The following is a 14,702-nucleotide window of genomic DNA, read 5'->3' as shown; positions in this document are numbered from 1 at the left end:
CAGTTGAGACGCTAGCGTCTCCCTATCCTCAAGAGCAGTAGTATTTGAACCCAGGTCTGGTACTATGTGTAGGATGTGAGTGTACAGTATTTAGAATAGCATTGAGTGTTAAAGTATTTGTCTTTTTGTGCATGTGTATGTGTCCAGGGACGGATTGTTGCAGTGAAGGAGCTGGACTTTGAGATCAGCAATGGACACTACGCACTTATCGTCACAGCAACGGACCAGTGTCCTATCCATGCCCTCCGCCTGACTTCCAGCACCACGGTGATGACAATGACACACACACATACACACAACATGACAGTAACTCTTTTTACACTGCATGTTCATCATAACATGCATTTATAATTTAATTGTTTTATCAAGGTAATTTACTTATAAATCAGCCTATTTAAAGCCATTCGCTTTGCAACAGTTTTGGCTGATAGCCACGCTTCCCAGCTTGACTTGAGTTTGCCTTTGAAGACTCTGGGGTATTGGGTTTCATATCCACAGCTGGGAAGTCCTACCTGCACTTTCCTTCACTGGTTGGACTGTCCGTCAGTTCGGTTTTACTATATCTAGTTTAATTTAAAAACGTGAACATTATTTGTCGATGTGAAACAAAATCACATTGTGTTCATCACAGACAGACAACTTTTATAGGAGATGAAAGCTAAGATCGTAACGAATTCATAGAATGGCTAACCAACTCTGAGTTTCAGTAGGGGAGGGACACAAGAATGAATGAAAGTCGTGAACCATAAATAATGTACATTTGTGCTAACCATGTTATATGATAATTTATTACAGTAATAAGGCAGCTGAAATCTTTTAGGATGTAATTTGTAAAGTTGATTGTAAATGTATGTATATTATCATAAAAAATATTCAGGCCCTATTCACTCATTTTTCAGGAATAGGGTCTATCATATTATCATAAGATTGACTATTTTTCATACTATTTACTGGATCTTTTGATTTGAAAAAGCTAACCATCTGAGATTTCTAGCAGTATACAGCATTACTAGGTACTGTTCATGGCCCTCTCATGATAATTGTTTTATCCTGGCATTGGAATCATCCTATTATTCCTAACAGGTTAATGGAGTTTATACACACATCATATTGTACTTGCAATCTGTGGCATATGCAGCCGTTTTTGTTTAGTCAAATTAATGACCACAAAAATGTTTTCCAAAAAGTTAACTATCCCTTTAATCACACCATGAACATCAAATCAAATGTTATTTGTCACATGCGCCAAATACAACATTACAGTGAAATGCTTACAAGCCCTTAACTAACAATGCTTTAAGAAGTTTTAAGAAAAGAATTATGAATAGAAAATAAAAGTAACAAATAATTGAACAGCAGCAGTACAATAACAAGCAAGGCTGTATACAGGGGGTACCGGTACAAAGTCAATGTGCGGGGAATAATATGTACATGTAGGTAGAGATAAAGTGACTATGCATAGATTATAAACAGAGAGTAGCAGCAGCGTAAAAGAGGGGTCTGTGTAGCCCTTTGATTAGCTGTTCAGGAGTCTTATGGCTTGGGGGTAGAAGCTTGGGGGTAGAAGCCTTTTGGACCCAGACTTGGCGCTCCGGTACCACTTGCCGTGCAGTAGCAGAGAGAACAGTCTAAGACTAGGGTGGCTGGAGTCTTTGACTATTTGTAGGGCCTTCCTCTAACACAGCCTGGTATAGAGGTCCTGGATGGCAGGAAGCTTGGCCCCAGTGATGTACTGGGCCATTCTCACAACTATCTGTAGAGCCTTGCGTTCGGGGAGCGAGCAGTTGCCATACCAGGCAGTGATGCAACCAGTTGCTCTCGATATTGCAGCTGTAGAACCTTTTGAGGATCTGGTGACCCATGCCAAATGTTTTCAGTCTCCTGAGGGGGAATAGGCTTTGTCTTCACGGCATCCTAGTGTGTTTGGACCATGATAGTTTGTTGGTGATGTGGACACCAAGGAACTTGACACTCTCAACCTGTTCTACTTCAGCCCCGTCGATGAGAATGGGGGCGTGCTTGGTCCTCCTTTCCCTGTAGTCCACAATCATCTCCTTTGTTTTGATCACGTTGAGGGAGAAAATGTTGTCCTGGCACCACACGAAAAGGTCTATGACCTTCTCCCTATAGGCTGTCTCATCGTTGTTGCTGATCAGTATGACACTGTTGTGTCATAAGCAAACTTGATGGTAGTGTTGGAGTCGTGTGTGGCCATGTAGTCATGAGTGAACAGGGAGTACAGGAGGGAACTGAGCACGCATCCCTGAAGGGCCCACGTGTGAGGATCAGCATGGCAGATGTGTTATTCCCTACCCTTACCACCTGGGGGCGGCCCATCAAGAAGTCCAGGTTCCAGTTGTATAGGTAGGGTCCTTAGCTTCGCAAAGAGCTTTGAGGGCACTATGGTGTTGAAAGCTCAGCTGTAACTCAATGAATAGCCTTCTCACATAGGTGTTCTTTTTGTCAAGGTGGGGAAGGGCAGTGTTGACTGCAATAGAGTTTCATCACCTTTGGATCTATTAGGGCAGTATGCAAATTGGAGAGGGTCTAGTGTTTCTGGGATAATGGTGTTGATGTGAGCCATGATCAGCCTTTCAAAGCACTTCATGGCTACAGATGTGAGTGCTACAAGTCAGCAGTCATTTAGGCAGGTCACCTTAGTTTTCTTGGGCACAGGGATTATGTTGGTCTGCTTGAAACATGTTGGTGTTACAGACTCAGTCAGGGACTGGTTGAAAATGTCAGTGAAGACACTTGCCAGTTGGTTAGCGCATGCTCGCAGTACACATAGTGGTAATCTGTCTGACACTTCGGCCTTGTGAATGTTGACCTGTTTAAACTTCTTACTCACATTGGCTTACGGAGAGCGTGATCACACAGTCATCCGGAACAGCTGGTGCTCCCATGCATGTTTAAGTGTTACTTACCTCGAAGCGAGCATAGAAGTCATTTAGCTCATCTGGTAGGTTCGTGTCACTTGGCAGCTTGCGGCTGTGCTTCCCTTTATAGTCTGTAATGGTTTGCAATCCCATGCCACAACAACGTCATCGATGCACTTATTGATGAAGCCAGTGACTGATGTGGTGTACACCTCAATGCCATCGGAAGAATCCCGGAACATATTCCAGTCTGTGCTAGCAAAACAGTCCTGTAACTTAGCATCTGCTTCATCTGACCACTTTCTTATTTACCGAGTCACTGGTGTTTCCTGCTATAGTTTTTGCTTGTAAGCAGAAATCAGGAGGATATAATTCTGGTCAGATTTGCCAAATGGAGGATCGAAGGAGAGTTTTGTACGCGTCTCTGTGTGTGGATTAAAGGTGTTCTAGACTTTTTTTAACATGCTGGTAGAGATGGGTAGGTAGATTAGGTTTTTCTGCATTACAGTCCCTCTGGATGAGCGTTTTGCTGTTTGCTTATGTCCGTATACAGCTCATTGAGTGCGGTCTTACGTGCCAGCATCTGTCTGCGGCGGTATATAGACAGCTACTAAAAATACAGATGAAATCTCTCTTGGTATATAGTGTGGTCTATAGCTTATCATGAGATACTCTACCTCAGGCGAGCAAAACCTTGAGACTTCCTTAGATTTTGTGCACCGGCTGTTGTTTACAAATATACAGAGGGCGCGTTTCCATTCTGCCGAAAAAGCTTAAAACCCACCAGCTGTATGTTAAACATGGTGTCGTTCAGCCACGACTCGGTGAAACATAAGATATTACAGTTTTAATGTTCAGTTGGTATGATATACGTGCTGTCGTTTGTCTATTTTATTATCGATTGATTGTACGTTGGCTAATAGGACCGATGATAAAGGTAGATTACCTTCTCGGCGACTGATCCTTACAAGGCACCCAGACCGTCGTCCACGATATCTCCGTCTTTTCCTCCTGCGAATGACAGACATATAGACCAGGGGTTCCCAAACTTTCTCCCCCCTTCCAGCATTGGGGAACACCCCCCTCCCCTCCGCCCATGCCATGTCGATTTCTATGGGCTCAAGCATTGTTCATGACACAAACGGTTTACACCCCTCTTGCTGGTGAAGCGAAAATGTTACAGGTTCAAAGCATATTTCCTGCAATTCTACACATTTTATCATAGGGTGCAGAGAACATTTAGCAGTTTTAAACTAATTTTCATGGGCAAGTTGATCTGGGCATTTCTGACAAGTTATAAATAACTCTCTAAGGTATGACTGGCATGGCAAAAGGAAAACAATTTCAGCTATTTCTACTATCGCAATTTTAGAGCAAGTTGAAAGCCGACTGAGTCCCAATCCCCCCGAAATAATAACAAGAACACTATACAGTCGAAGTCGGAAGTTTCCATACACTTAGGTTGGAGTCATTAAAACTTGTTTTTCAACCACTACAATTGGACGTGTACCTGTGGATGTATTTCAAGGCCTACCTTCAAACTCAGTGCCTCTTTGCTTGACATCATGGGAAACTCAAAGGAAAGCAGCCAAGATCTCAGAAAAACCATTGGAGACCTCCACAAGTCTGGTTTATCCTTGGGAGCAATTTCTGAAGGTACCACGTTCATCTGTACAAACAATACTATGCAAGTATAAACACCATGGGACCATGCAGCCATCATACCTGTCACGGATTTCCTCCTCTTCGTCTGAAGAGGTGTATCAAGGATCGGACCAATACGCAGCGTGGTAAGTGTTCGTCATTTTAATGGAAAAACCAAACACTACAAAACAACAAAGTGACAACCGTGAAGCTAATGAACAATCGTGCTGACACAAACACTACACATAGACAATCACCCACAACCCACAATGACAAAACAGGCTACCTAAATATGGTTCCCAATCAGAGACAACAACTAACACCTGCCTCTGATTGAGAACCATATCAGGCTAAACACAGAAACAGACTAGACATACAACATAGAATGCCAAAACCTGAACCTAGGAAGCCTCCTAGGAACGGCGACCCTCGCCACCAACCTAGGACTGGCAACCCTACTAAAGGGCCCCACTGGACTGAGGGGCAGCAACGGACTGAGGGGCAGCTCCGGACTGAAGGGCAGCTCTGGACTGAAGGGCAGCTCCGGCCGACGGCTCTGGCGGCTCCTGGCTGGCCGACGGCTCTGGCGGCTCCTGGCTGGCCGACAGCTCTGGCGGCTCCTGGCTGGCCGACGGCTCTGGCGGCTCCTGGCTGGCCGACGGCTCTGGCGGCTCCTGGCTGACTGGCGGCTCCTGGCTGACTGGCCGCTCCTGGCTGATTGGCGGCTCTGGCGGCCCAGGACAGACTGGCGACTCTGGCGGCTCAGAACAGATGGGTGGCTCTGGACAGACGGGAGACTCTGGCGGCTCTGGACAGATGGGAGACTCTATCAGCTCAGGACAGACAGGCGGCTCTGACAGCTCAGGACAGACTGGCGGCTCTGATGGCGCTGGACAGGTGGGCGGCTCAGGCGGCGCTGGACAGACGGGAGCACCTGTAGGGAGGAGACAGAGAGACAGCCTGGGGAGACCTCCAGGAGGCTTGGTGTTAGGAGGAGCCACCTGAAGGACCGGGCTGTGGCGGAGCACTGGAGCTCTGGTGCGTAGCCTTGGCACCAATCCCCCAGGCTGGATAACTACTATAGCCCGGACCCTCCAGAGTGTAGGCACAGGTTGAACTGGGCTGTGGGTAAGCACTGGAGATCTAGTGCCTACTACTCCACTCCCACATTTGCCCGGCACGAGCGGAGACACAGCATGCAGAGCCGGCGCAGGATACCCTGGACCGAAATGGCGTACCGGCGACCAGACACGCTGAGCAGGCACCATACGCCCTGGCTGGATGCCCACACTCGCATGACACTTTCGGGGGGCTGCCCTATAACGCACCGGGCTATGGGCACATACTGGCGACACCATGCGCTTAACCGCATAACATGGTGCCTGACCAGTAACGCGCTGCTTTATATTAAGCACGAGAAGTGAGCTCAGGTCTGCTACCTGGCTTAGCCACACTCTCCGTGTGCCTCCCCCAAAAAATATTTTTGGGCCTGCCACTCGTACCTGTCACTCTGCCGTGCTGCCTCCTCATATCACCCCTGCTCAGCTTTCACTGCCTCCAGCTCTGCTTTAGGGCGTTGATATTCCCCAGCCTGTGCCCAGGGTCTTTCTCCGTTTAAAATCTCCTCCCATGTCCAGGAGTCCTGAAATTCGGTCCGCTGCTGCTGTCCGTTACCATGCCGCTTGGTACTTTTGTGGTGGGTGATTCTGTCACGATCGTCGTATGGAGTGGACCAAAGAGCAGCGTGGTTAGAATACATTCTTCTTTATTTAATGAAGAACACAAAGAACACTTAAACAAAAACACGAATAAGACGAACGTGATCGCTATATAAAATATTTGCTAACGTGCAACATAACATAGACAATCACCCACAACCCACAATGACAAAACAGGCTACCTAAATATGGTTCCCAATCAGAGACAATGACTAACACCTGCCTCTGATTGAGAACCATATCAGGCCAAACACAGAAACAGACAAACTAGACATACGACATAGAATGCCCACTCAGATCACACCCTGACCAAACAAAACCTATAAACATACAAAGCAAACTATGGTCAGGGCGTGACAATACCGCTCTGGAAGGACACCCGTTCTGTCTCCTAGAGAATAACGTATTTTCGTGTGAAAAGTGCAAATCAATCCCAGAACAACAGCAACAGACTTTGTGAAGATACTGGAGGAAACAGGTACAAAAGTATATATATCCACAGTAAAACGAGTCTTATATAAACGTAACCTGAAAGGCCGCTCAGCAAGGAAGAAGCCACTGCTCCAAAACCACCATAAAAAAGCCAGACTATGGTTTGCAACTGCACATAGGGACAAAGATCGTACGTTTTGGAGAAATGTCCTCTGGTCTGATGAAATAAAATAGAACTGTTTGGCCATAATGACCATCGTTATGTTTGGAGGAAAAAGTGGGAGGCTTGCAAGCCGAAGAACACCATCCCAACCGTGAAGCACGGGGTTGGCAGCATCATGTTGTGGGGGCGCTTTGCTGCAGGAGGTACTGGTGCACTTCACAAAATAGATGTTATCATGAGGGAGGGAAATCATTTGGGTATATTAAAGCAACATCTCAAGACATCAGTCATGAAGTTAAAGCTTGTTTGCAAATTGGTCTTCCAAATAGACAATGACCTCAATCTTACGTCCAAAGTGGTGTCAAAATGGCTTAAGGACAACAAAGTCAAGCTGTTGGAGTGGCCATCACAAAACCCTGACCTCAATCCTATAGAAAATGTGTGGGCAGAACTGAAAAATCATGTGTGAGCAAGGAGGCCTCCAAACCTGATTCAGTTACACCAGCTCGGTCAGGAGGAATGGGCCAAAATTCCCCCAGCTTATTGTAGGAAGCTTGTGGAAGGCTACCTGAAACGTTTGACCCAAGTCAAACAATTTAAAGGCTGTGCTACCAAATACTAATTGATTGTATGTAAACTTCTGACCCACTGGGAGTGTGATGAAATAAATAAAAGCTGAATTAAATCATTCTCTCTACTATTATTCTGATATTTCACAATCTTAAAATAAAGGGGCTATCCTAACAGACCTAATACATGGATTTTTTACTTGGATTAAATGTCAGGAATTGTGAAAAACTGAGTTTAAATGTATTTGGCTAAGGTGTATGTAATCTTCCGACTTCAACTGTATATGGACCCCCGATCTCCCCCTGCCGACCCCCACAGTTCAGGAACCACTGTTATAGACCATAAAGATCTCTATTCAGGTTGTTTCCACCGGTCTTTTCCAGGTGTTGGTGAATGTTCTGGATGTGAACGATGTGACCCCCACCTTCACCAAGCCCTATGAGGGGCCCTTTGAAATAACAGAGGGCCAGCTGGGGCCTCGAGTCTGGACCCTCAAGGCCATCGACCAGGATTCTGGGCTCAACGGCAAAGTGGAGTACAGCATCACTGCCGGAGACCCCCAGAGTGAGTAGGGTGTTTGTGTGTGTGTGTCTTTGTGGGGGAGGGGGTGGGGTATATATGCAGGTGAGCTACTATCCATGTGTGTGTGTGTGTGTGTGTGTGTGTGTGTGTGTGTGTGTGTGTGTGTGTGTGTGTGTGTGTGTGTGTGTGTGTGTGTGTGTGTGTGTGTGTGTGTGTGTGTGTGTGTGTGTGTGTGTGTGTGTGTGTGTGTGCAGGATAAGGCTAGTAACAAACTAATCATGCTTCCCCTCTCTTGCTCTCTCTTTCTCTGTTAGATGAGTTTGTGGTATCTCCAGTGGAGGGAGAGCTGCGTGTGAGGAGAGATGTGGAGCTGGACAGAGAGACCACACCCTTCTACAACATCACTGTCATGGCCAAAGACCTGGGCAAACCACCACGCATCAGCATGGTATGTTCATACACATGTTCACAGAAACACAAACACGTACAGACATGCACTGATCCTGTGGTGCTTCCTGCTGACATGCTCAGATACTTATATGAACACAACACATGTGTGCGTCCACACACAAACACACACACACACACACACACTAAGACCAAGTGTGACACTATCCTGTGTCCTCTCCATCTCCCAGGTGGTGGTGGGTGTCCAGGTGCTGGACATCAATGACAACGACCCCATGCTGTTGAACCTGCCCCACAACACCAGTGTGAGAGAGGGGGCGTCCATCCACACCTCGGTGACCACGGTCCAAGCACGGGACATGGACAGTGGACGCAATGCCCTGCTCACCTACAACATCACTGCCGGAAACCACGATGGAGCTTTCTACATCAATGACACTGTGAGAGAGAGAGACAGAGAGCGAGAGAGAGAGAGGGCCAGGAAGGGAGGGGGAGGAATGGAGGGAGTAAAAGGGGCAGAAAGGATAGAGAAGTGAGAAGAAGGGCTTGTTCTGAAAATGTAGACAAAATAAATTGATAAAAAGTCAGGAGCTAGGTATCCATCCAATTGGTGACAGATGTTCATGCAAATATTCAAAAATCCCCAAGAAAATAAGAAAATATGCTAATTGTCCCTCCAGTGGTTTCCACCAAGTGGAAATGTTGCGGATGAAAATCAGTGTGTGATAACATAGTGCACACAAAATGTAATTTTTCACTTATTTTTTCATGTACCAAATAAAAATTGAGAGTTTGGTGTGTTTCCATCACATTTTGGGGCGGCAGGTAGCCTAGTGGTTAGAGCGTTGGGCCAGTAACCGAAAGGTTGCTAGATCGAAACCCTGAGCTGACAAGGTAAAAGTCTGTCCTCAGGCCCTGAACAAGGCAGATAACCCACTGTTCCTAGGACGTCATTGTAAATAATTGTTTTTAACTGATTTGCCAAGTTAAATAAAGGATAAAAAAATAACAATAGTTTTTTCACAAAAACTGTTGAATTAAATAACAAATGTGCCTACTCTGGTCTTGGCATGTGCGCTCTAGCCAACAGCTCGCAGATAAGGTGCGGGTAGGCTGTGTGGGTTGACTAGTCTACATGATTAGATTATTATGGATGAGAGCGAGAATTTTACAGACACAAAAAGATGCCACCATGTAGAACAAACAAAAGATCTGTCGCTATTTATTAAATTGTACCAAACTTCCTTTTTCCATCTCTGCTGTCGTGATTATTTTAAATATATACGGCATGACTTAAAAACTCACGTAAAAACTGTGGATGGAAATGTGGTTATAGAGAGACATTGAAAAGAGAAGGATATGGTATAATTGATGAGTCAGGTATATCCTCCATCTTGTGCGCAATCACTCCCCCATGATCTCTCTATCCCCCTCTCAGACAGGGATGGTGCAGGTGAACAGGCCTCTGGACAGAGAAAGGGTGGGGGAGTACAGACTGACCATCACTGTTAAAGACAACCCTGAGAATCCCCGCATCGCTCGCCGGGTACTGCTCCACACACACAAGCACACACACACACTCTCACACTCACTCACTCTCAAATAAGTCAGGACTGATACTGGACCACTCAGGAACCACTCAACACCTCTTGGAAAGCCATTCTGGTGTGTTTTTGGCATTAACATTAACGTCCTGCTGAATAATAAAGGTTGAGGTTGAGGTTCTCAGAAGACTGAGGTGGGTTTTCCTCCAACTTTTTACCTGGGCTTTGCTCTTTTAATTTTTAGTTTGATCCTGACAAACTTCCCAGGCCCTGTCGTTGACAAGCATACCCCTAACATGATGCTGCTGCCACAATACTTAAATTCAGACAGTTTCACTCATGGCTGTATTGTATTGGATTTGACCCAAACCTGTCGTTTTTAATTTAGGTCAAAAAGTGTGTTTCTTTGCCGTGTTGTCTTGCAGTGTCACTAAACGGCCTTGCTGCAAACAATGGATGACTTGGAGTGGATATTTAACACAGGCTTCCTTCTTTACACTTTATCATACAGGCCAGTAATGTGGAGTGAATGCAATGTTGTTGATCCTCTGTATTTTCCAGTATTGTGATATGGATTTTTGTCCATATTGCCCAGCTCTACATAGATGGCATTATTCAATGGCACACATGTGCCTTTCAAATATTGCATGGAATGACAGCTATTTGCTTTTTAATTGAGAACATTTCTCACCTTGTTCCCTGCCCCTCCGTCCTATCCTACCCCATTCACCCCTCCCTCCCCAATCTATCACTCTCTCCCTCCATCCATCCCTTTCTCTAGGACTCAGACATGCTGGTGATCACAGTTCTGGATGATAATGACAACAGGCCCATATTCACACAGACCAGCTACCGGGCTGAGATCACTGAGAACTCCCCCTCAGGTACCAACCTCACTGGTGTGTTTTTCTGACTTTCTCTCTGTATTTGTCACTCGGTGCGTTTGGTTGGCTGGCAGGGGGAACTGTCTGGCTAGCTTGCTGGAGGACTACAGGGCTGGCTGAGATTTTGTGTCACTGATCTATACACATTACCCCATAACGTCAAAGTGGAATTGTGTTTTTAGATTTTTTTTACAGGAGAGACTTCATCATGAGTCTAGCATACGGGGTACGGGGTACGTGAGAGACATACAAGGGTCAAGGCAGCAGCAAAGATTCCACATGAGCCTTTGCCCGAGTCAAATTGTGCACAGCTCCCGAAGAGGAGACTGTTCCAGGTGTCCAGGTGCATAAAGAACAACCCAAGACACCTATGTCACCTACAAGCAATGTTTTTGTGGGATGTGTGTCAAGCAAAGGAAAGTGGCAAAGATGTGTCAACTGCTAGGACAAGGGCTAACCGATAAATGAAATCCAACGGATGACATTGCTTGAAAACGCAGACCGTGTAAGCATGAGCAGACAGTAATTGACTATTTTTGACTGTTGTAATATCGACGCATGTAATGCCATTATTGCTTTGGGCTGACTTTCACTATTGATCAAGCACTCTTGACGCATAAAATGATTTTAGGTTACTGTTTCCCTCATTTCATTGTGTTTACTGACTGTATGTCTTCATGGTTGGGGGGAAAAAAACATATATAGTACCAGTCACTCCTGGACACTCCTACTCATTCAAGGGTTTTTCTTTATTTTTTACTATTTCCTACATTGCGGAATAATGGTGAAGACATCAAAACTACTAAATAATATATATGAAATCAAGTCGGTCTCCTGAGTGGCACAGCTGTCTAAGGGACTGCATCTCAGTGCTAGATGTGTCACTACAGACCATGGTTCGATTCCAGGCTATATCACAACTGGCCGTGGTAGGGAGTCCCATGAGGTAGGCTGTCATTGTTAAATAAGAATTTGTTGCCGAGTTAAAGAAAGGTTCCGTTTTTAAAAATGTAGTAACCAGAAAAGTGGAAAAATACCATGCTATTGTTTGAGGAGAGAGCACAACAACAACAAAAACGTTTATCACAGCAACTGGTTTGATACATTCACCTCTGAAGTTAAATAATTTACTTACATTGAGTAATCTTGATCTGATTTTTCATCCTGAGGGTCCCAGAGATAAAATGTAGCATAGTTTTGTTCAATTACAAAACTATGTGATCATAGTTCGTCTATTTATTTTCCATTGATTGTACATTGGCTAATAGGACCGATGGTAAAGGGAGATTACCTGCTCACTGCAGAAGCCTTACAAGGCTCCCAGACCTTCGTCGCCCATTTGTCCGTCTCTTCCTCCTACGAATGACGGGGATGAGGGCCTTTTTGGGTGTCTGAAGTAAATCCTTCCCGTCGGACTCGTTAACCTCTAGTGACACCCCATCCCGTGAACGGGACCGTTGTCATCATCTGACACTAATTAGCATAACGCAACGGACATAAATATTACTAGAAAATATTCCTATTCATGAAAATCACAAGTGAAATATATTGAGAGACAGCTTAGCCTTTTGTCAATCACCCTGTCATCTCAGATTTTCTAAATATGCTTTACAGCCAAAGCTAGACAAGCATTTATGTAAGTTTATTGATAGCCTAGCATAGCATTTTGTGCAGCTAGCAGCAGGTAACTTGGTCACAGAAATCAGAAAAGCAATCCAATTAAATTGTTTACCTTTGATGAGCTTCGGATGTTTTCACTCACGAGACTCCCAGTTAGAGAGCAAATGTTCCTTTTTTCCAAAAATATTATTTTTGTAGGCTCCGTTTGTTCTTCACGTTTGGCTGAGAAATTGCCCGGAAATTGCAGTCACGAAAACGTCAAAAAATATTCCAAATTAGCTCCATAATATCGACAGAAACATAGCAAATGTTGTTTATAATCAATCCTCAAAGTGTTTTTCAAATATCTATTCGATAATATATCCATCGGGACAATTGGTTTTTCAGTAGGACCGATTGGAGTAATGGCTACCTCTGTATTTTACGAGAGAATCTCTCTGGGAGCATCAGGTGACCTCTTGCACAATGTAGCCGCCTACGGCTATTCTTCAACATAAATGCGTAAAACTATGTCACAATGCTGTAGACACCTTCGGGAATACGGAGAAAGAGTAATCTGGTTGTTAGCCCATTCACTGCTCAATAGGGACGCATTGGAACGCAGCGCTTTCAAAACATGAGGCACTTCCGGATTGGATTTTTCTCAGGCTTTCGCCTGCAACATCAGTTCTGTTATACTCACAGACAATATTTCTACAGTTTTGGAAACTTTAGAATGTTCTATCCTAAGCTGTCAAATATATGCATATTCTAGCATCTTGTCCTGACAAAATATCCTGTTTACTACAGAAACGTTTTTTTTCCAAAAATGAAAATACTGCCTCCTAGTCACAAAACGTTAAAGAAAAAGTATTTCTCCAGTACGGGGTGAGTAATCAAATCAAATCAAATGTATTTATATAGCCCTTCGTACATCAGCTGATATCTCAAAGTGCTGTACAGAAACCCAGCCTAAAACCCCAAACAGCAAGCAATGCAGGTGTAGAAGCACGGTGGCTAGGAAAAACTCCCTAGAAAGGCCAAAACCTAGGAAGAAACCTAAGAGAGGAACCAGGCTATGTGGGGTGGCCAGTCCTCTTCTGGCTGTGCTGGGTGGAGATTATAACAGAACATGGCCAAGATGTTCAAATGTTCATAAATGACCAGCATGGTCGTATAATAATAAGGCAGAACAGTTGAAACTGGAGCAGCAGCACGGCCAGGTGGACTGGGGACAGCAAGGAGTCATCATGTCAGGTAATCCTGGGGCATGGTCCTAGGGCTCAGGTCCTCTGAGAGAGAGAAAGAAAGAGAGAAGGAGAGAATTAGAGAATGCACACTTAGATTCACAAAGTGTGTAATCAATGTCCTGATATCTAGAAGCTCTTATCGGTCATAAGACATGGTGGCAGAAACATTATGTACTAAATAAGTTATAAATAACGCAAAATAACACACACAATAGTACAATTGGTTAGTGGATTGTAAAACAGCAGCCATCTCCTCTGGCGCCATTCTATAAGCTTCCTTCTATTCACTGTCATTTTCGCTGAGCAGCTCAAGCCCCTGGTTCACCTGGAGAAGATTGACCCGAAGAGACACATGTAAGAAGGCGCCAATAGAAGCTCATTCCTGATGAGCTTCTATTGGCTGTCAATGTTGTTGATCCATCCTCAGTTTTCTCGTATCACAGCCATTAATAAATAAAAAGATCGTAGACAGAGTATTGTATGTGGAACGTTGACAAAAAATGACAATTAAATCAATTTGAATCCCACTTTGTAACATAACAAAATGTGTCCAAAGTCAAGGGGTGTGAATACTTTCTGAAGGTACTGGATGTCTGTCTGGATGTCTGTCTGTCTCCCTGTCGCTCTGGCTGGCTGGCTAACTGGCTCTGTCTCTCTCTCTGTCTCTCTTACTGTTTCAATTGACAATGTTTAATTCCTCTGCTACCTCTATCCCTTGCGTGGACCTCAATACCTCTTACGCTTTTCTTGTCTTTATATCTGCTTTCGTCTATGCTTCGATGACTCATGCTTCTCTCTCTTCCCACTCTCTTCCAATCTCGATCTTTTCCTCTTTCATTCATCAACCCTTCTTGCCCTTCCCTCCTCAACTCTTGTATTTAACTTTCCTCTCCCAATCTGCCATCCTACACATCACCCTTTCTCCCCCTATCCATTCCTCCATCCTCTCTCAGGCAGTGCTGTGTCAGTGTTGAATGGACCAGTGTTGGCTGAGGACAAAGACATTGGGCCCAACGCTGTGGTCAGGTACCGTCTGCTGGGAACAAGACTGGACCTCTTCACTGTGGACTCTGATACAGGTCTGACACG

The 14,702-nt window shown here is 44.8% G+C and overlaps 1 protein-coding gene across 1 annotated transcript in view; it reads left to right on the top strand.

Moving 5' to 3' along the window:
* Window positions 1-14,702, top strand: part of LOC109865854 (cadherin-23) — a 555,430-nt gene that overhangs the window by 478,447 nt on the left and 62,281 nt on the right. Inside the window, exons 39-45 of the mRNA XM_031799369.1 lie at window positions 148-267; window positions 7,790-7,970; window positions 8,243-8,376; window positions 8,567-8,776; window positions 9,775-9,882; window positions 10,662-10,779; window positions 14,582-14,692. Coding sequence (XP_031655229.1) covers window positions 148-267; window positions 7,790-7,970; window positions 8,243-8,376; window positions 8,567-8,776; window positions 9,775-9,882; window positions 10,662-10,779; window positions 14,582-14,692 — 982 coding nt within the window. The remainder of the gene's footprint in view (window positions 1-147; window positions 268-7,789; window positions 7,971-8,242; window positions 8,377-8,566; window positions 8,777-9,774; window positions 9,883-10,661; window positions 10,780-14,581; window positions 14,693-14,702) is intronic.

Source organism: Oncorhynchus kisutch, linkage group LG20, assembly GCF_002021735.2.
Source record: "Oncorhynchus kisutch isolate 150728-3 linkage group LG20, Okis_V2, whole genome shotgun sequence".
In the NCBI taxonomy this organism is placed as follows: domain Eukaryota; kingdom Metazoa; phylum Chordata; class Actinopteri; order Salmoniformes; family Salmonidae; genus Oncorhynchus; species Oncorhynchus kisutch.
The sequence above is the reverse complement of the archived record's forward strand: the minus strand, read 5'-3'. Positions and strand labels throughout refer to the sequence as shown.